A 23996-nucleotide genomic window follows, 5' to 3' on the forward strand; every position below is an offset into this window, starting at 1 on the left:
AAACATACTAATGTATTCCATTTTCTACTTAAGGTGGAATGAATGAAATATGTTTCATTTGCCTGTCTGTATGTGCCCAATTTAATTCCATATTACCATATATATTCCAATATTGGAAGGTTTAGTACTGAATCATCAAAAGTAGATTTGTGAAAGCAGGATCCGGTTTAAAAACAAACAAAAAAATGAATCTTTCTTCACAGGTCATTAGAATCTCAAAGTCAACAGGGTCCCAAATAAGACCCGGGGTATTGGAACCCAGGGAACATTCGAGAGTAATAGGGGAGAACTATGAGTTAGCGAGAATGAGAGGGGTAGAGAGAGCGCGGCCTGGAGAAGGAATGGGTACGGACACCTCTGTACTGAGAGAGAATTTCTAGAACCACTATACAATCATGAACTTCTAAAAAAGAAACTGTTGAACATTTAAGGGCTGTTATAACACTAGTCCATGGGTGCCGAGTGTGAAACTGAACTAACCGCTGCTTTATAGAGGATGATATAACAAGGTTATGTAAACTGTGTTTTATGAAATCCTCAGTAGATCTGGAATATATTAAAGCTATATTATAATAACATCAAATTCTACCTTATACCAATTATGCATTCATCAAAACACAACATCTTTGACGTAAACGCTCCTCAAATACAATGAATGATAGATATTTAATTTCCATTCAATACACATGACTGTACCATAAAAAGAATACTGACATCGCAATTAAAACCATAACTTAAGCTTAAACTCGACGAAACCATAAAAAATATAAACACATAGATTTGCATGGATCGAAACTTCTGAAAAATTACGAAAGCTCCGGTAGATGAAGATCGTGGGGTGCAAGTGGACAAGCATGCTGATCGGCTCTGGCATGCATATTGAATTAAATAGAAACAAAGAATTTCATGCCATGGAAAGCTTATTTACTTGGAAACGTCATTATCTACACCATATGACCTCAGAGTGAGCTAGGCTTCATGATAGGTAAGGTGCTTCTATCAATAATATGAGATAGATAGTGACCTTATATTTGTGTATAAACAAAAATGACAATTTTCAATCATGTGTCTTACACACGATTTCTGTGTTGATTGTCTGTGTTGCTACCTGAAAGTTTCTATTTAGGGAACAGTAAACTATATAGACGTTTTACTTATTGCCTGCTATCATATGCACAGGAAATATTAAGTTGTTTGTAAGACAGATCTTTTGTAAAATTCGATATAATCAACTAGCCCCCCGACAGTGGCACACTCACCGAAAACAATACGTAAAGATTTCGTCAGGTGATCCTTAACTTTTCTGTCAAATTAAAATGCATTGCCGTTTGACGTCAAGGACATACATTATCAACAGGTAAACACACGAGATAAACAAGCTGTCGAATCTAATAGGGTTAAAGGGTTCCATCTATAAGGAACATGTACGTAGACGTTTTTTGAGAAACTTTGATTAACGTTTCTTTACTGCACGTAACCACAGAATACAAACCAAATAGAGTTAATGTAAATAACGAATTTATCACTTAACAAGAAATATGTAGCTGTTATTTTGTAACCAAGTTTTGAGCGAGATGTTGATTTTGAAATCAATTGATGAAATAGTTCACATAATTTTGCATAATCAATTATCCATTGTTTGTATGCAGAATGTAGCTTTTGATTTTTTCATACCTTTATAAAAAATAAATAAATAAATGGCGCCAAAAACCTTACCTCACATTACGATTATTGATTTTTCAAAAGAACCCCTTATTTGTATTGTATTGAATTGTACAGAAACGTGTTTCAAATTTGAAAACTAAAAATTATTGACATCAGTGCTAATAGCAATTACTACAGCTGTACATTTATACCATAATACAAAACAAGGTTTTGAGACAATAAAACCTAAAAGGTATAAGATGTTTTTATAAATCCATAACATAAATATATTCGAGTTAATACTGAGATAAGATAGTCAATTTGAATAACCGCATTGTATTACCATTTTTACATACGTTTTTAGAAAAATTGATATTTATGTATGCATGCAGAAATACTGCAGCTAGTCATCAAAATTTAAATGTAAAGCGTTTTCTTTCGGAGACTATAAGGCATTTAAAATTTACGTGCTGATTATAAAATTGCATTGGCTGTTCGTTCATCCGTTCAGTTCTCACCTGTAAAATGACACATAACGCCACTTCTCGGTCATGATGTATACACTCTTATCAGAAGTGATTCTTCCTGAATGGTGTTCGACACGGAATTAGTTTAACTCTACTTGGTATCTAAGGTAAAGTATAGAATAAGAAGATTTCTTGATAAGTTTGGTTTGCCTAACCATTCAAAAGTCTCTTTCTGTTCGAGGTAGAATACTTTCAACGTAATGTTTTGTTAGTCCTTCAACCCACAGCTAATCTAAACAACCTTATTTATCAGTATAAAGTCAGTTTTCGAATGTACTTAAGTTAAACAGTTATGCTTTTTATTATGTTTTCCTTCCAATAACATAAAATTTGAAATTGGACTTTTTCACCTTGCCTTACATGGACAGCAATACTGTACGTACACGAGTACATAAGTAGACAATGAACTCGTGTCAGGTTTAAAGTTTATTATGACATTTTCCATTCTGCTGTAATTTTGGCTTGTCGATTTTTCTTAAAGGAGTCACGCTGGTATCCTGTAACTTGAAATACCAAGGAAATTTTTATTCTAAAAAGACGAGGACTTAATCTCTTTATGACCAAACTCGAACCGTACACGGAAAGAAACGAATATGGGAAACGGTGCCACCAGGGAATTTGAAGGTAACACATACTATTTGTTACATTGAGTAGTATAAAAGTGGGGGTTCTGGGCCACCTCATTCTTCTATATAATCCATAGTACCACCCTGCCGTACCACCCTGTCCAGGTGGGACATTTACGTCACAGGTTTTCCGTAGTTGATCTATATTTAGATTGCAGAATGATTGCATCATGTTTAGAAATGGTTAAACAAGTGGTGGTTTGTTAGGTTCTTCTAGAACATTCTATAAAATAACAAGACGGGAAACCGTTCACTTGGTCAGTACCAACACCTCGTGAAAACTGTTTTGACCGTTGACTGATGAAGTTTGGTTTGGTTTGGTTTGGTTTATTTTGTTTAACGTCCTATTAACAGCTAAGGTCATTTAAGGACGGCCTCCCGTGCGTGCGACATGCATGCGAGTGCGTATGTGTGTTTTGGGAGGCTGCGGTATGTTCGTGTCAAGTCTCCTTGTGATAGGCCGACACTTTTGCCGATTTATAGTGCTACCTCACTGAAGCGTACTGCCGAAGACACCAAGCAGCACACCCCATCCGGTCACATTATACTGACAACGGGCGAACCAATCTTCTCACTCCTAATATGCTGAGCGCTAAGCAGGAGCAGCAACTACCATTTTCAAAGACTGGTATGTCTCGACCAGGGGACAGAACCCAAAGTCTTCCTCACATGGGCGAACGCTCAACTAAAGGCCAAAAGTGAGGCATTGCCAAGGGAGACATTAGGAAGAATTTAGTCGCCTCCTACGATCATGTAATGGGGGCAGCAGGTACAATCCTTACGCCCTACCTGCAGGGCGGTGACTGATGAGGCACAAAAAAAACTGTTTTGTTATCTAACCATTGAGGTGAATAAATTACAAAACTCAAAGTGGCTGCTTCACAGAACCTTCGATGATATTCTTCGTATTAGTTGGGTCTCTGTCCTCTATAAGATTTAAAAGCCCGTCATCGTCTGTGTCTTCAAACCTAGAAGTAATGTTTACAGTTGACCGATGTTTACAAACAGACGACAAGTAGTGTAGTCACTGTCATCTGTATACTTGTAATTAGGCGCGTTCGATTGCGCAGCGCGTGATCGGGCAACAGTTCATGGGTAGCATTCACGGTAAATCACGCGACCGGGCAACAGTCCATGGGTAGCATTCACGGTTAATCATGTTTTAAAATTAATCTTTTGGAAAAACAGTCAAATTTGGTTAATATCCATTTATATAGTGAGTCAGATAACAATATTTGCTATTTGCCGTTGAAACGAAGATGATGAAATTTCTATAAATATATATATACATGTGTGTTATATCTGATTTGTACAACGTACTTCATACGCTAGACATTCAAGTCTTTATCAGCGTGTACATATAACAAAAACAAATATGATTGATTTTTATCTCATCATACATCTGGAACAACTAACCTTTAAATTCTACATTTTCCGAGTGACTTTGTGTTACTATCGACAAAATAAAAATGGCGAAAATGTGTTTAAGTCCCATAGCGCCACCTGTGTATCATGTGTAAGTGTGTATGCGTATTAAATATTTAAATACCATAATGTTAAGTGTATTAGCCGTGTTGTTAAACGCACTGGCTTTGTTGGATATTGGATGTAGTGCCAGTTCGGTGCTCCAAGTCGGCACAGCAAGAAAATGTAATTAGATCTAACTTTCAGTGTGAAATCTCGGGATAATTGAAAAACACAAATAAGAAATGAACTAAAAACTAGCGAAATAAATTGACAGAAGGTATAAATACAGGCGTGAAACAGACAAAAATCATTCTAAAACAGACACTCGGAGGAGTAGCATCTACGTAACACAGGGAAAAATCATTCCAAGATGGGAAAGAGAAAAGTTACTGAAGATACAAGTGATCAGTCAAAGAATGCAAAGTGGTCATGCTAATATTGTGATAATGTCACACAGGAATACATTGAATCGACACCTCGGCAAACATGGTAACAACAGATGGAAATGTGATATATTTCACAGAGATTTAACTTAAGAGGCTAGGCTTCCCATCTTATCATGCAGTACATTTCTTTGTTTTTGTAGGAAGTATGGACTTCATAGATAGTTTTCAGTTTTTTTGAACATCGCTGGAAAAATCTGATCACAAATTTATCCGATGAGGGAATAGGGAAGTTTATATATATTATATAATATATATAACATGACTTTGGTAAAGATGGAATCGAGCTCCTATTAAAAAAGCAGGTGTACCCCTATTAATACTTGATAGTCCACAAAGGTTCCAGGTAACTACTCTCCCTCCAAAGGAAGCATTTCGCAGCAAAGACTTGAAACAGTTCGACATAAAAAGTCTTGATGGATATTCGGATCTTTATGCATTGACAGATGTTCTTTAACTTGCCGATGTGTTCGAGAATTTACAGATTAAAGTGGAAAATGTATAGAATAAAGTGTAAAATCTACACATTAAGGTGTATAATTTACAGATTAAAGTGTATAATTTACATATTTAAGTGTAAAATTAACAGATTAAAGTTTAAATTTTACACTTAAGAGTGTATAATTTACACATTAAGTGTATAATTTACACAATAAAGTGTGGAAATTAAAAATAAAAGAAGTTTAAATGTGGCCCTAATACGCTTCCGTACGTAACAGATGAAAAGTACGATAACGCTCGCAAAGACTTGAAACAGTTCGAGATAAAAAATCTTGATGAATTTCGGATCTTTATGCATTGACAGATGTTCTTTAACTTGCCGATGTGTTCGAGAATTTCAGAGTTCTATGTTTGGAGTCGTATGGGCTCGACGCAGCTCATTTGTACACCAACCCTCGACTGGCTTGGCAAGCAACGCTAAAATGACCGATGTTAGACTCGAACTGCTCACCGATATCGATCAGCACTTATACATTGAGAAAGGCTTGCGAGGAGGTATATCAATGATCAATCATCGATATGTACCCGGACACGACAAAACCAAGTTAGCAGAATACATCACTTATTTAGACACCAATAGCTTGTATGGCTGGGCCATGTCCCAGTCACTCCCCGCCCACCACTTTGCCTGGCTTAACGATATCGAAAATTACATGCTTGACATCACAACTGTTCCCGATGATGTGACGGAAGGGTACGTACATATTGGAAGTGGATCAGGAGTACCCTCCAGAACTCCACGACCTACACAATGAACACCCCTTGGCCCCAGAACGAATGACCGTGATGAAAGATGAGTTGTCTAACTACAGCAAGACCTTATGGCGGGATATTGCAGATTGTGAAAAATCATATGAAAACCTGCACTACTGTTTGGATCATTACAGTTCTGCTAAAAAAACTAGTGTCCAACCTCAAAAACAAGGAAACGTATTTCTTACATTATAGGAACAACAAACAGTACATATCATTAGGAATGCGATTGACCATGGTTCACAGAGTGTTTACCTTCAAGAAATCTCCTTGGTTGAAGTCTTATATTGATTACAACACGGAGAAGAGAAAATAATCTCGAAACAATTTCGAGAAAGATTTCTATAATTTGATGAATAATAGCGTATTCGAGAAGACCATGGAAAATTAAAGGAAAAGAATGGATGTCAAATTAGTCAACAGTGAAAAGAATGCCATAAAATTTACATGTAACTCAACATTTCATGAAATCAGAATTTTCTCTGACGATTTAGTCGGCGTTCACATACTTAAATCAAAATGATATCTGCACCGACCTATCTATGTCGGATTCTCCATCCCGAATATCTCCAGAACTCTGATGTATGATTTCCATTACAACTGCATCAAAAGCAAATTTGGAGCGAAAGCAACTCTACTTTTTACAGACACCGACTCACTAGCCTACCTCGTCCGAACTAAGGACATCTACAAAAAAGCTAAAGGCATTAAGAAGTATGTCGTAAAAAATCGTGCCCGTTTTTAGCATTACAAGGAATGTCTCGACAAGAAAGTAATCATGCCCCATATGAATCAGATTAGAAGCTTTAAACACCAACCAAACCATATTTGCTTGACGATGTGATCACTAGCTACACTGACGGCCATTGGAGGATACTTTAGTAGAGTGAACTATCCTAGAAAGTTCTTACTTCAGGACCCCGTTTTATCGAAAAGGGAGTACAATTGACACAGATCACCCGAATACCATTATGCGGGAGGTAGATGATTCTCAGTAGTGTAAATAAATCATATTGTCCATTTCAGAGTACATGTAGGATTTATGTTACAATGCTATGTCTGCTTTATGAACTAATGAATAATAAAATTTGTTGTACTATCCATTGTTTTGAGTTTTACTTTACCCACAATGCATTGCCCTAGAGTGTGAATATAGGCCATAAATCTTAACTTTTGTCTTTTCACGACAGGACGCCGAGGTGTAAACATGTATAAAGTTCAGTGTCGTGATTGCCAAAACTGGTTTTCAAGAAAAGACGTCATGAAAAGACATCAGAGAAACGTACATGGTTATTTATCAACACTAATATAGGAAGACAGCCATAGGTATCAACCGCCACCGCCGCCACCGCCACCGCCGCAGGAGGGTAGTCATGTTTGCCAGCAACAGCAGCGGGACTTTGTTTTCAAAACCCATTACAGCTTAACCCACAGCTAATGTGTCAGGACCCACATCCTGCGGGGAGATTTCCTTCGTACAGTTACTGTTACAAAACTGATTGACCAAAATAACACCTCCTCCACAAAGAATCGCATGGCTCTACAAACGATGGCAACCTCTCTATGACGTCATTAGATCAGCGGTTGTAACAGAGGTTGGATTTATGCAGGGAATACCACTGGGTTTAGACCAGGGTTCCTTCCTAAATCCCAGAGTAAGAAAGTTTGTCATCTGGAATGATTTAATGTCATCATCAAGCAAGGACCCTCGCATAAACGATTTTTTTTTACGGAAGGCAGCCATAATAGAAACTTATCCGTCATCGTAATCAACCAGAACGTCTACTACAATAGGGACCCATCACAGAGACGTAACTGTCATTACTTGGTTTTGTTAAATAACCCCATCGACAATCAGCAAATCATGACTCTAGCCAGACAGATGTATCTTGAAAATGTACAACATTTGATGATATATTTCAAAGAGGCCAACAGTAAACCGTACGGGTATCTTCTAATCGATTTGAAACCATCAACTCCAGAGTCTTTACGCATGCGCAGTGCTATCTTTTCTAGACAGCCTATAAAAGGACAGGAAGACCAGACTAAGGATCATTTTGAGGCTAACGAGCGGACGTATTTCGACCAGAAACAGCAGCAGTAAACTCTAGACGAAACTCAGTTACCACAAGAAGATATGTCAGCCTGTGACGATTGTGGTATTATGTTCCAAGACATACATGATTTATAGAGACACTTAAAGAAATTGATTCCCGTAAACAAAAATTTGTCGATGAAGATGTGCCTAAGTCAAATAGATGGATCCCATTTGACAATCTAGAGTCTGACAAGGAAAAAAGCAAAAGGGAAGAATACGAAGCATTCAATACCATGATGACTTTAGCAAGGTCCTCTAACGAGACGGAATAGAATCAAAAGTTTGAGAAATACGTAAATGACTGAATGTCTGATGAAGAAGCACAGGGAAAAGCAAACGAGAAGATGGAATCTGAAGATATGGATCAAATCAGAACATCCTTCAGTTACAAAACGGATCGGTTCACGAAAAGGTCATGGAAGTTGTCACATAATTCATAAACGATGTTTGAGAGGATCTTAAAGCGATAAAGATGGCACTTAAGAAGAATCGCTATATCCTAGCAGAATTGTGTGCCGATCAAAACGAATCCGAAGATAAAGAATCGGATGACGAATGTGAAGAGGACGAAAGCTGATATAAGTTGGGTATCTTGGTTAAAGCTTCATTTCAATGTATAGCACTTGACAAGGAAGGATGCCTTCTTCGGAAGATTATCTAAGACATCTTTGTCAATCCTGCAAATGCTGGGAGTTTCTCTGGGCCCGGCAAAATGTATAGATATGTACTGAAGGCCGGAAAATTCGTCATCAGCAAATACAAAATGAGAAAATGGTTACAACGCCAAAAGCCTTACAGCCTTCAGAGATCATTCCACAAACAAGTTAAAAGGAGTAGAATAGTAGTAACGGGGATCGACGACCAGTGGTCTGCAGATCATACGGACATGGTCAAGTCCAGGAGTGAAAATGACGGTCATGACTATGTACTATGTACTATGTGGTCATAGACGTGTATAACCCTGGTAAATACTAGCCGCAATATACCGCTCGGCTAGAGAGATCTTCTCTTTAGCTCGATCGGTTGAGCGTAAGACTAGTAAGTCAGAGGTCCGATCCCTAGCGGAGGCAGTGATTTAAATTTAATTGATCATGCGCTCTGTTACATTGGCGCCCATGTAGGGACCCGGAAAAAATACTCAGCCTTGCTCCACAAGCATCGCTGTTACCCCTGGAAACTCGAGGACGAGTTCTTTCCTGGAGGGGGAGTATATAACCCTGGTAAATACTAGCCGCAATATACCGCTCGGCTAGAGAGATTTTCTCTTTAGCTCGATCGGTTGAGCGTAAAACTAGTAAGTCAGAGGTCTCGGGTTCGATCCCTAGCGGAGGCAGTGATTTAAATTGAATTTATCATGCGCTCTGTTACACGTGTTCTCCAAATATGTGTTGGTGAGGTCGTTAAAAGATAAGAAAGGTAAATCTGTAGCTAAGGCGCTACAGGATATTTTACACGAAGGGAGATAACCCGTTCGGATGCATACTGATAAGGACCAGGAATTTAGATCAAAAGACGTAAATTTGCTTTTGCATCGATACGGACTACAACATCTCTGCGCAAAACGAATCCAAAGCAGCGGTGTCCGAGCGAGTCATCAAAACCATTAAATTGAGATGGTACAGATATTTCACACAGATAAGAAACTATGGATAGGTTAAGAAATTACAAACGTTTGTCAAAAGCTACAATCAGACTATCACCAGACGATCGGTATGACCCCTGCACATGTATCTAAAGGCAAAGAGACGTGTATCTGGTTGGGAATGTATTGGCCGAAAAAATAGTCAGTCTTACGAGAAACGAAGAAAGTCCGTAAACCTTTCAAGTTCAAAGTTGAAGAGATACAGTAAGGTCGTCTCATTTCAGAAACCTTTTCTCTCGAGAGTATGACGAAAAATGGACCGGGGAGATATTCACCATTTTCTCAAAAGATACTACGCGGGGGCTTACCAGTGTACAGAGTCAAAGACTATGATGGAGACGAGATCAAAGGAACTTTTTACCAGTCCGAACTACAGAAAATAGATTTTCGGGACGACGATATGTGGAAGGTGGAAACCATTCTGAAAACCAGGGGAACAGGTCAAAACAAACAATACTACGTACACTGGCTTCACTGGCCCAGGAAAATCTGTTCCTGTATACGCGCATCTGATGAAACCGATTTGTAGGAGAGTGAACTATCCTAGACAAGTCTAATGTCAAGACCCTTTGTTATGGGAAAGAGCGTACATATACACAGATCGCGTTACTACTATATGGGCGATAGATGGTTCTCATTTGATTGTAAATATTTATTTGTTCATGATAGAGTACATAATCTCTGTAAGAATGGGTGTGGGATGGCTCTCCGACCCACGTTCATTCCATCGCAACGGGGAAGATAAAATGTTGTATATAGATATTTAGCCTTCTCGTTATTTATATTCATCACATATCAATAGAAAGCTGGAAATTAGAAAATATGCAAATCTATGTTTTCGTGTTGCTGTGAAATTTGTTCAAATCAATTGATTTTTCAGACATGAAAAATAAGATTGGGGATATTGAAAGGGAAACCAAATCAAATCAAAAAGAAATACAGCGTTTGAACGAGGAAGTGACACAAAGAGACGTTGAAGTTGGACGTTTGAAAGAAAATATGGCCAAACGTGCTGCTCAGGCACCAGTAACGGGCAGGGATGTAGATTTAGTTGAAGGTAAGCAAACGAAAATGCAAGGTTGTTCTAACACACAAAGCATCAAACTTATTCAGCTTCAATGAAATTTTGTGAGGAAGGTATGGATTCTGTGCCCTGACCGAGACAAACCTATGTCTTTATTATCAGTAGGATTTTTGCGGTGGGTGTTACGTCGGGCCAAGACCCCGGATCAAACCACAACCACCGAATTGAATCAACCATTTATTAGAATGGTCGCCAGACTATGCTGTCGAACACGCACACGTGCCAAGGCCAATAACTCACATGTTACGTCAGAATCATGTTACATCATTCAAACGTAGGTTTCACTACAGTACAATAATTGCTACTGAGTAGAAATGAACAATATTTATATATCCAAGAGCACTACAGTGGGTTGCCATGCTACTGTGATTCTGACATCACAGTAATCATCGCTTATCATTTAGTTTAAACGTCAAGATGAGAACAGTGTGTACCATTTGGTATTATGCTAGATTGGGTCTTCTCGCAGATCTTTATCTTTTCTTATATATTCGTTTTAAGTTATTATCTCGTTATTCTCTGTTGGTCCTGCCTCAATTAGGGGACATGATCATGACATTCTTTCCTTTTCATGAAAAAGTCGAAATTTTCATTTGTGCTGAATCTCTCTCATACGTTAATATAGGAACCATTCACTGGCGTGAGGTATCATTCTGAAGGATGAGTTATTATGTAATGTTTTTCAGCTTACCTTAGAATCACATCAGGTGTATATTAAGAACTGCTGGCTTGTATAAAACATAAAAATGGGAGTTTGTGTCTTACTTCAGTCGTTTGTATCAGGTGTATTTTAGGAACAGCTGAATCTATTTGAGAACAGTGGGTTTTGTGCAGATCAGTTGGATTAATGTGATAATCATAGTTATTTTAGTGCGGTGTGGGTTCTTTTTTAATTTGTAAATATTAGACTCATTTCCGATAAATATGCCGCTCAGGATATTGGACACACAGCAGACGGTTCTGAGAAAAATAGAGAAAACCAGTCGATCATCTCCTAACATTTAGTGGTGTTTGTAATAAAATTATTAAAATACGCTGGGCTGTACAAAGGTTCGGATATAGTTCACAATTTTTTTTAACATTTTTTCAAAGAAAAAGAAGATGATTGTAAAATACAAGAAAAAGTTATACCCATGAAGCTGACTGCTGGCAATGGAAACTCAATTTAAAATGTAAAACTCTGTCACATATACCAAAAGCCATTAGGGCCAGATTGGGCCAGGGGCCATGATCATTTAGCTGATTATTACAGAGGTACGATTCACAGTAATTGAAACGTTCAGTATGAGTTTCGGCGGGAGAAGAGGTCATGGGGCTCAAAGCTAAATACACCCCGTGGTGTTTCATATAATCCACGGCTATGTCATACATTTGTTAATGTATTCGGCGGAAAATTGAAATCGAAATCGGTATCTTGTAATCAAAATTGCATGAAAAAGTACATATCCTTCTCTCTTAACGGACATTTCATAATTTTATCAAACACTTCAAGAACTAGAACTCTCTCTTAATCTTCTTAGGAACGATGTTAATTGTCGCGATTATGTTACATGTCTCGAAATATTCAGAGAGGAAAATCTGCCATCTAATTGGGAAATCTGCCATCTAATGATAAAATAAGTAATAAATTAAAAGAAAAATTAGGTAGGAACCACTTTGGTCAGTATCACAAATGTAAAGTATGATGTACTACTACTTGCCGATGTGTTACAGACATGCGTTTATACTATTTTTATCTCGACCCAGCTCATGTTTATTCCTCGCCCTTGTTTCTCAAAAATTGCAAAAGCAAAGAAGCCCTTGGCTCATGACTACGACCCGTCCAAACTTACTATGTGGCTAACATAACTATATATGAAAAATTTGTATGGTACTAGTATGGTTTTATTGGCTGACTGAGCATTCATGTGAGATTCAATGGCTCATGAGACAGTGACGGAAGACATGCTGTCCGGCCATACAAAAAAGCCCAGTGGAAACCTATAGGCAAACGTGTACCTAATCTTAAACTGAAAAGGAATTACTTAGAACATTATCGTAATTTAAAGTATCATACGGCCTGAAGCTAGTTAAAATCCACAGTGTTCTCGAGATCACGCAATCGCAATAGCACAAGTCTTATGCTGACCTTAATGCTTAAAAAAGAAAACACTTTTATGAAAGATGTCTACAAACACATGAATAACAGAGTATTTGAAAATATCATGGGAAATAACTATTATTACGCTTCATAAATATGACATAAATTTTATTTTAAACAAATATAAAAAGGATTTGTTTGTTCATTTTGAATTGTAGTAAATAGGTGAGGATAAAAACTGTCAAGCTTACCGGTAATTTCATTAATCCCTCAAATAACAATAACACAAATGACATATAAAACAGATTTTCTAACTCCGTGATGTGATCAAGTTCCATCCACCCTTTGACCTTACAATGAATGAATCGACTGTTTCCTGTTTATCGTTACTGTTCGTGTCTGATTCGGTATCGGAATATCCATCTTTCTCATCCGCTTTACCATCATTGTCCGATCCCTCGGAATCAGTATTATTCCTCTTCTCATCGTCAGCGTCATGTAGTCTTCAAATCCATGTTTGAATAGCCTTAACGTCACTCAAATGACCTTTTCTCTATCCATGCCTTCATCCGTTCAAAAGTCATTCGAATGGCATTTTCTCTGTCCATGCCACCATTCGTGCAAAAGTCACCTGAATGACTTTTCTCTATCCATGCCATCATCCGTGCAAAATTCACTCGAATGACCTTTTCTTTTTCCATGCCATAATTTGTGTAAAAGTCACATGAATGACTCGAATGACCTTTTCTTTTTCCATGCCATCATACGTGTGAAAGTCACTCTAATTGCCTTTTCTCTGTCCTTGTCATCATTCGTGCAATCTTTAATAGACTCCAAAACCTGTTTGTGTAATCTTCTGTCTCTTATCTGAAAAGGGCAGCAGATTTGTATACTGTCTTAGGAATTCCTCTAGCCCTCTTCCTTAACTTTCATATCAGTGTTCAAATTAGCCGTTGGATGTGATATTCCTTAATTCTCATATTTGTCTAGTTACTTTTGCTATTGTTTTTGCTTTTCTTTTCAGATTAATCCTGCAAATTGTAAAAAGTACGTCATATTCGTCCACCTCGTGTGATTGGACAAATCACTATCTTCACAGATCGTTCTCACATTTCGTTTTGTGGAAATGAAGCAACTGCAAAAAATAAACAAAAATCAAAAACATTTGCTTTATAGCACGCGCTGCCGTCACATCGATTAAACTTGCGCTGTTATTTTATTAAACCTTTTTATTTTTACTATTTATTGATTGTTTTAGTCATTTACTTATTTTTAACAGCCTTACACAACGTAAGTTGTTTTCCAATTAATGACGATAGGCCTTCGGCGAATCAATTGTCGACCGAGGGGATCATTATCACAAAAACAACGATATTGTTCGTTGTGTATCTACTTAACTTTGTGTGTGTGTGTATATATTAAAATAATCTAGTTGATAATGAAAACAACGATAAACCACACATTGAAATTCTAGCTTTATTTTCGTCAAATCATTGTCTTTTTCAGACTTGAGAGGTAGGATTGAGGTCCTTGAACGAGATAAAGAAACGAAAAATAAACAAATGGATGATCTCAAAGCGGAACTACAGCGTCTGAACCAGGAAGTGGAGAGGAGATCAAAAATCAACAAGCAACAGGACGAACAGATTAATCACCTTAACGACGAGATCAAACAACTGAGAAAACGATTGGAAAAGAGAGAAGTTGAATTAGCACTTTTGAGATCTCAATTCCCAGAAAATGATATTCAAACACCTATAACTCAGCGGGATGTAGCAGTAAACGTCGCCGATGGGGAGGGGGGAACATCAGGGTCAGGATCAACAAAAGACGAACACTTATCCAACGAACAACAGAGCACCAGTTCAGTTGATGTGAAACAAGAGCAAGACAGACGGAAAGTCTTCAGCAATCCCAAACAGACAAACACAAAAAGCGTACCCAGTAAATCCGATCGATGGCAATATTAGTCGCCATAATGATCAAAGCTTTCTACAGCAGATCCAATGCTTATTCTTATCATTATTTTGTTAACAGTGCATGTCATCGAATGTATCCAGAATCAATAATTTTAGGGGGAAAATTAAAACAACAAGCAGACTATTTCTTCATCAAAGGCTATCTTGTTCAGGATCAAGGATTAGTTACTGATTCATGACATGCTTCATCAGGCTTTATGATGAAGTACGTTTATATAAAATACACTTAATGGAAAAAGTAGAACTACTTTATTAAGCTACTGTGTCCGTCATAGAAAATCCTTAAATGCTAGTTTTCCCATCGTCAAACGTAGGATTGATGCAAGCTTGGTATAAACATATACCAATAAATATGAATATTGCAGTGATGACGAGAGGTGTGTCAATTGAATAATGTTAGATTATCTCAATATTTCCATCATAGGATTGAAATGTACGGACACATTTTCCTGACGCTCAGTCTTGCTGAGATCTTAAAAATTATTACATGTATTTTGAAATATCAATCTTTAAACATCAGATGATCTTTTGCAGATTATAAAGGATGCGCAATTGTTCTGAATATATCATATTATTCTATTGTTTGTTCCTTAATGTAACTTCTTGTATATATTGTGTATTGATGAAAGGTTGGATCGCCTCAAAACAATGACATTTCCTTGTCCGTACTGTCGCTATTACTTCATCAGTGATACATTAATTAGTCAAACTTCGTTATCGGGAACCATGCTTACCTATACTAGCGGACAAATGAAACGCATATTTGGTTTTTCTGATATAACATTTAGACACGTTAATTCATTTTACGTGGAGGCTACCTCCGTGCACTGTGAAAATTCAGTCGACTGTGAACCAACTTGACGCTGCTTGTTTTCAGCAGTTTCTTCCAGAAAGCGTGCATTCGGGGTACTCTTGCACCGTATGTGCTTGTTAATATTTAAAAATCAAACGTTGGAACAGAACATATCAGTTGCACATTTCTTTTCGATACGATTGTACATTAAGTGTTCGTCGAGAGGGGCAGGGCCATTGCTCTAATAACACATGGTCATTCGCATCGTCATGTAGCCCAGACATATGGTGTACATGAGTCAACAATATCCCGTTTAGTTGGGTGTCACACAGCTACAGGGATATTGGGTGACTGTCCCAGGAGCGGACGCGGCGCCTTACGTCGCGACGTCAAGATAGAGGCATTCGTCTCTCGCACCTCCGTAACCGATTTCAGACGGCATCGGAGACTGCATGTGAAGTTGTCGGCACTCATGGTTGGCCAATGTGTACAAGAACAGTTAGGAATCGGTTGCCCCTATGTTGGTCCGCCACTTACGCAGAGGCGACGCCAACGTCGAATGCAGTGGTAGTGTGCACACATGCACATAATCGGTTTCATTTAGCTCATTGGAGACGCGTGTTGTTCACTGACGCCTAAGGTCAGGTGGACGACAACGTGTCTATCGATGATTTTGTTAGCGATATTTTGAAGTTTGCGTAACGGAAAGCGGCAGATTCGGGAGAGGGTCTGTTATGATATGGGCAGATATACATCATGGCATGAAAAGACCTATCGAGCTTATCCATGGTAATTTCACAACAGTAAGATATCGGGGTGAGGTCTTGCCTTACGTTGCAGCAGGACAACGCGAGGCCCTAGGTTGCTGGGGTTTATCATGACTTTTTGACTCAAAACAACGTTTCAGTTCTTGATTGGCCACCATACAGTCCAGATGTGTCCCCAATCGCGCATTTATGGGACGAGATAGACAGGAGGATTAGGAGGCGTGACACCGTTCCATATCACGTCGTTCAACACATGCAGGCCTTATTCTAGAGTGGAAAAATATCCCTCGAAAGGCAATAAACATATTGTTGGGGTCAATTTTAAGAAGAGTAGAATCAGTGACTATTGATTTGGATCAGGAAACGTCGTAAGGTACCATTGTTTTAACAGTATTAACGCAAGCACCGTCTGAATGTATTCAGTAATGATGAAATAATCGAGAGACCGACACCATACTGTTCCGACAGTAAAACTTCTGACATAGAATACGTCGAATACTCGGGGTATGTAGACATTTTTTCATGACCCTAACCCTTCAAGAGTTTCGACTGTACATTTTTGATCAATTAACATTTTATGCTGTAGTATAAATTAATTACATTTGACTCTAACTATTCTTACCAAACATGACTCATCATACTGCATATCTCGGCAAAAATATAAACACTAATATATTCCAATTTCTACTGAAATTGACATTAATGTGAAAAAATCGTTGCTTGTTTCATTTGCCCAAAAATTCGACCCGATTAACATTGTTTGTACGTGTCTAATCTATATTGTATTTATAAAAATATTTTTTCGTTTTGTGTGTGTGTGTTTTTATATATATATATATGTATAGGGTTTCTTCAATTTTGTTCAAGGTTGACCAAACTGCTTACCTTTACCTTCATTTCTAGTCAAAGGAGTAACATATGTCAACAGCTTCATTTTTCTGTTTCCTTTCGCTTTCAGGCAAGTGTTTTGGTGCTTGATATTTGATTATTTACAAAAATACCTTCTTTTTTTTAAATTGACTAAGATCATGAGGTTCAAACTTTCACCAATAAACACTGGACGTTGTTTCGGCTGATATTTAATCACGTGACTTTTTGACGCCTCATTTCAAACCAACCGGAAATAGAGTCAGAGGAAGCTGTAAACATATGTCACGTGGAGACCACGTGCGCTAGATGTCGTGATAATAGCTTCTACATATAATGAAATTATGAGACATTCATATAAGAAGACACTGTGAAAATCCTAGTTCTATATTCGAATTCTTGAATATTTTACGGCCTCGACATACATATAGAGTATATACTCTGACCAGTTTCAAAGTAGGCGATATTATCAACCTGTTAATTGATCTATAGGTGTAACGAGTACATTACATTAATTCGATATTGATCGGCTGATACACATATGTGTTTCTTCCATAGGAAATAGCCGGGTAATCGCCTTCTTTTTTAAACCTTGATTTAACCAACCGAAAATGGAGTCGGGGAAAAGGGTAAGCATCTCAAACGTTGAGTCCACGTTCACCAACTATCGCGACGATAGCTTCATAAATCTAAATTGATGAATCTATTATGAAGTGACTTTTATGTTTCCCTCCTTGCAATCAATTTTATACTCTCCCTTTAAAAGGTCAGAAAAAATGTTTAACTAAGACGAGCGAGAATGACTTTTCTCCTGGTTTCATTGTAACAATATAGAAATGGTACTCTTAATAGAGTTTGATTTATTCTAAGTTAATGTATTCAATTCTCCCTGCAACTTAGACTTCATAAACAATGAAACAAAAACGGGACTTTAAATATACCATATAAACTCATCATAGTGGAGTGGATAATTAAGAAACGCTACAAATTTGATAAAAGCACGCCCTTTGGCCGAGATGTACCTTTGGTCATGACCAACAGTTTAGATACAGAACCATCGTGAACAAAATCTACTAAACTTTGCGACACTATTGACGGTAAATATCAGGCAGAGGTATCAAAAAGTGCAGTAAAAACTTAATAAATCACGTTGTCATGGCAAAAGAGAAGACACACATCTAACTGTTTTAAAACTGTTGTCCCGGATGAATGACAATTACCCCCTCCCCCAGTGGCAGGACATCAGTTCAGATGATGTAAACAAGAACAAGAACTCAAGCAAGCATTAAGAGTAAAATTCTAGGGTAGATGTATGCTCATAGTTATTATTTTTTAAAGGTTCAAATCATTTATTGTTAAAAACCAACATACAATGCCTTCAAGCAGGAGGGATTCCACTCATAGTTAATTTTGTAGAACCTCATATGAAATTAAACTTGATTAAAATCGACACCACTGGGCAAAACAGACAGGCGGAGGCTATGCGAACATAAATATTCGTTTGTTTGGTGGGTTTATCGCCCCGTGTACATGCAGCCAGGGTCATTTTGAGGCGGGGCCTCCTTATTGTATTTGATGACTACCTGACTGAACAACCTATGAGAGGCCCGTCTCATGCCATCCAGATCAATTAGGGTAAAGTGACTTGCCCAAGGACTCAACCACGACATCACAGACAAGCCTGTTTCTCAGCTTTCCGAGAAACAAAAACCAATACGGGAAGGAACCATTTGCCTCGGACCTTTACCTGAGCTAACGTGGCCGGCCCTCTATTTGACCGACAACTCGATCACCTTCGAAATTAAGATAAAAGTAGTTATAAGGGGTAATCAGAGAACGCTGAATTAGACCTTAATCTGTAGGGATAAAACTATTGTATTTGCTTCTTACGTCCTTGTTGATAGATCATTTGAGACGTTTTTGTCTCCTGTTGAGCAATAAATATGTTAAAACAACAACAAGCAAACAAAGATTAAAAAAAAAAAGACTATTTTAGCAACAATTGTAAAACATTTTAACATATTTTATCAATCGACCTTTATCGTCTGGATGTTAGCCCGAGTAGCCCGACAAAATCAACGTTGTCTTGCAGGTGACTCCATACCGAATCGAACATCGGTCCTCAGAATATATAATCTTTGAAAATTCCATCGGATCCACTATTCACACGTGTCCTACCCCTTAGAGGGGACGAGGGTCAAAGAACATTAATACTTATAATTTGTATTTACCATTTATTCATCCAATCACTTTCATACACTACCCTCCAAAAATCCTGTTACAATTATTACTTAAAATACAGCGAATTTAATCTCGAAGTCTGTATTACAAACAGTTAGAATCAAAACTTCTTATAATGCTTTTGTTCATGATTTATAATGTCCAAGTTTATTTTTCAACAGTGTTTTGTTACAATGGAAATCCTCAAAATGCAACATTCCGGAAATTTACCTCTTTGTTTAATATAAATTTCAAAAATGCATTTTTTTTTTAAATATTTTTTTTACTGTTAATCAGTTAAAGAATATCTTTTATTTGTGTAAATAAAAAAAACCCAATATTTTTATTCGTTTTTTAACATTATGGAAAATAGGACCCCATTCCCTCTCCCTGCAACAGCAAAGAAGTGAGGTATTTTTCAAATAATGTGCAATCGTCACATACAAATGGACTATCTTACGGACATTACAACACTTTTCTCAAATTTTGTTGGCTATCCATTCGATTTAAACGTTCCAAGTGTAACAGAACTATTGGAGGGCGGTGTATACTAATAGACATTTTGATATATTTTGGGCCAAGATAGCTCAGTCATTCAGAGCTTTGGCCTAAATAATCTCATGTTAAGATCTGGGATGGATGGTTCGACATGCCATACCCAAAGTGATTTGTGTCTCATTGGAAGCTGAAAAACGGACCGGCCTGCGCTGACGTGGCTGTGTTGCTCTGGATAGGATGCGACGTGTCTCCTGAATGTTGTTCAGTGGGTAGCTACCAGCTGCTACAAGGAGAGCCTGCCTCAAAATGACACTGACTGTAACCGAACGAACAGACAAGCTCGGTCTATTGTATTTTCATTGTTAGGAAGACTTCGTTGAATATTGTTGCTTTACATTGTAGTTCCGACCGAAGCCAGACACAAATATGAAAATAGGCGAAAAATCGCTGTTTTGAAAATTCCCTCGAAAAGATTGCTTACATATCTTATCAAATACTGCTGGGTATTAGTTGTGCCTAACTTGTGTTTCACAGCTACAACAAGGACATAAAATTGTTCTTTTAGGCAAATTTCGAAATAAAAGAAAACTTGTAGAATTAAAGATACTTTAATGTTTGATACCGTTAGATATGTATAGTATCATTAAAATGCTTACTTTCATATTTGATAAATACAGAATTGCCTACTTCGTACCACCAGAGTCACATCATGTATGGTTGGATTTGACGCACACACTGTCCTAAGAAGTGATTCTACAATGGCGGCCACCAGAGTGGAGTTCGACAACGAAGGGGATCAAGTAATCGCTCAGGTATAGTATGTTGTTGTCGCTTTTGTATGGTCATTGTCTAGGTTACGTTTAACTTGAATACTGGACTTTTTAATATCTTAAGGTGTTTCGTTTCCTTAAAGCGATATTAATTTTAAAACAGCTTGATTTCAGTTGAACAGTGAAGGACTACCTAGATTCCATGGATGTGCTATCAAATGTACGTGACTTATTGTGTACAAATCCACTGATGTGTGTTATTACAAGGCATGTTCATTACATATAGTCAGTAACAGGATTTTGATTCAAATATTCATGAGAATGAGTATCATTTATAGAAAGTTATTTGCACTACATGATTTGCATACATTCAATCTGTTCTATTCACAAGAACCGTTGTACGAGTATTCGTTATTATAGCCCGCACACACGAACACTTACGCGCACATACACTAACATACTCAGTGTCTGTTTGTCTGTCTGTCTCTCTCTCTCTGTCTGTCTGTCTGTCTGTCTCTCTCTCTCTGTCTGTCTGTCTGTCTCTCTCTCTCTCTCTCTGTCTCTGTCTCTCTCTCTCTCTCTCTCTCTCTCTCTCTGTCTCTGTCTCTCTCTCTCTCTCTCTCTCTCTCTCTCTCTCTCTCTCTCTCTCTCTCTCTCTCTCTCTCTCTCTCTCCAATATATAATGGTCTGTAACATAAACTGGATAAATAAATGACATAAAAGAAATAAATGTCGTCTGATGTATGCAAAACATGCTTATAAATAGAAAAAAAATACGTTTTCTATTTTGAAAGCAGCGTACATACTATTTTTGCATTCAAGCGTGACAAGACACCAATGCATACGGATATGAATCCACACTTGTACATATGCCTACATAACAAAAGACCGATACATACCCACACATTGTGTACACATTTCTACATATGTGTACATTGACAATATCAATATAATAATTTATTTAAATTGTTTATTTGTTTTTTGCTTTTGTTTTGTTTCGTTTTGTTTTGTTTTGTTTTTTCTTTATTCATTCACACCAACAAATGTTACCTCACAATTACGTGATTCCTAAAATAAATCAGCCGGGTATTGAATGGGAATAACCGCAAACATACTGGATCACACGGTGGAGGGGTGTACTAGGAAATATCGCTACTAAGAGTATTTTGTATTTTCAACCCAAATATAACACTTATGTGTTTTCTTTGATTACGATTGCACCCTTCCATCCTTTATACAATTCGTTCTTTTATAGTTTCAAATGTTTCAGGTAGATAAACACAGCGTTCTTACATTTCAAATACATATTTTCGAAAATAGTACAGCCATAATAGATATAGGTGATAATTTGTGCTGTGATTATAACTAAAAAGAAAAACGTCAGTGATGTTAAGGTCATCAAACAACTGTTTCGTCCTTCTAGAACTCGTCTAATGATGATAAAGACATCACACCGTTGATAATCACAATGATTGTTAACATAACATATTGATGTGGGATTCAATACCTTTCTTAAAAATTAATCAACATGGTTTTTATGGTTATTGGATCATTTGATTAGAACATACCATTCGTGTGTATATTCTCAATGACGTCATCATTTCATTTTACAGCGTCGTTACTAAGGAGAGAGCCACATTACCACGAAAGAAATGGCGTATGGTTCAGACAAAGGAAAAGGTCAGTATTCTTCTGTATCCATCGGCAGTCACCATATCGAAAATTGTGATATTGATATTCTAAAATGTATTCCATGTACAGTTGTATTGATAAATTTTAACGATAAATAATTAGTGTTTGCAGGGAAACAAATAATCAGATTATTTTAAGTTTGTGTTATTTTTTTCATATCCGTGTTGCTGTGGTTGGATCTGAAACAGTTTGTAAGTAATAGCTACTTCTACGGTATTTTATTAAAACAGAATTGAGATTTCTTCACATACATGTGTCGATTAATGTAGATTTCAGCAAGGATTGTGAACATCATATTAAATTAAAAGCTTGAATGTGAATAATCTTTTTTTATGAAATAGAACAATAACACCGAGTATACTCTCATCATAAACCACTTGCAGTTTATTTACACACCGTTTTGTTTTTTTGTTTTGTGTGTGTGTGTAATACCTTCATAACATTAAAAATTATATACAAGTCAATCCATGATTAAACCTGATAATATATATTGTTTGATTTAATATTTTTTTTTTTTTTTTTTTTTAAGGTTCAAAAATTTTAATTTCAAAGACACCAACAAAATACAAAAATGTCCTCACACATGAGGGCTAGCATTCGCCATACGTCATTCATTCCGTACATCCTTGTTAGAGGAGCTTATTCCAAATCAAGTGCTCCTTGCCGAGTTTACCACATGTAGGAGTGTATAACGTTTAAATGTCTTACAAAGTGAATGTATAACCTATCGAATCTGAAAAAATATATTTCTGTTTTGTTTTTTGTTTTTTGTTTTATTTGTATTATATCTCCATAACATAAAGTATATATTAAAGTTAATTCGTGATTGTTAAGATTCCTCTCATTCCGTCACTACATGTTTCTGAATTTACTTAAACCCATGCGGTAACACAACGATTGTGCTAACTAGATGCATAGTACACGTATGTGCCAGACGATCTATACAAGTCACACATCTATTTAATCTGAATTATTCGTTGATTACCGTTTTCCTTATTTCCAAGAGCTGGTTTTATCTCGATCGGCATAAACAAGCGATATCATATATGCTATGGAGGTTAAACTACGAGTACTGTTTCACATGGTATTTATTTCACTGCAGTCTTTTTTAAGTTACAAAAGACACCAGCTGAAGTTAATGTCTTTTGTAACTTTTTCCAATAGGCTTGCTGAGTTTCATTTCGCGACATTATTTAATTACACGACACAAGTTTTAACTGTTTGTTCGGGTTTTAACGTCTTTGAAACAACAACCTATAACTAATGGGGGTAATTAAATCCCATAGCCAACAACCAAGGGACGCGTGACCTGTTTCCACTACGATAATATGAGACGGCGGTCGCGGAATTTGACTAACTTAAATAAATATGTGTTTGCTGACATATACAAATAAGGAGAAGTGATCTTATCATATATATAAAGTCATAAATTAAATATTTGAAAAAAACGGTACTATATTCCAATTTATGTAGTCAGTAAGTATGTGACATACAAGTAATTGTAATTAGACGTCTTTCAATACTTAATGCCTTCAGTTCTTGACC

At 37.1% G+C, this 23996-nt stretch overlaps 1 protein-coding gene across 1 annotated transcript; it reads left to right on the top strand.

Annotated features, from left to right (window-relative positions):
• Window positions 1–2170: 2170 nt before the first annotated feature.
• On the top strand, window positions 2171–15782 carry LOC117317546 (TNFAIP3-interacting protein 3-like). The gene is made up of 4 exons (XM_033872359.1): window positions 2171–2278; window positions 2653–2795; window positions 10582–10758; window positions 14372–15782. Exons 2-4 carry the CDS (start codon window positions 2765–2767, stop codon window positions 14833–14835), a joined length of 672 nt encoding a protein of 223 aa, XP_033728250.1. The 5' UTR covers window positions 2171–2278; window positions 2653–2764; the 3' UTR covers window positions 14836–15782.
• Window positions 15783–23996: the final 8214 nt, after the last annotated feature.

Source organism: Pecten maximus, chromosome 19 (assembly GCF_902652985.1).
Source record: "Pecten maximus chromosome 19, xPecMax1.1, whole genome shotgun sequence".
NCBI lineage: Eukaryota > Metazoa > Mollusca > Bivalvia > Pectinida > Pectinidae > Pecten > Pecten maximus.

Excerpts from the sequence above, each read along its gene's own strand:
- LOC117317546 (XM_033872359.1), top strand. The coding sequence starts at position 2,765 with ATGGGAAACGGTGCCACCAGGGAATTTGAAG. Across the intron at positions 2,796-10,581 it reads TGCCACCAGGGAATTTGAAG|ACATGAAAAATAAGATTGGG; the intron begins GTAACACATACT and ends TTGATTTTTCAG. Across the intron at positions 10,759-14,371 it reads GGATGTAGATTTAGTTGAAG|ACTTGAGAGGTAGGATTGAG; the intron begins GTAAGCAAACGA and ends TGTCTTTTTCAG.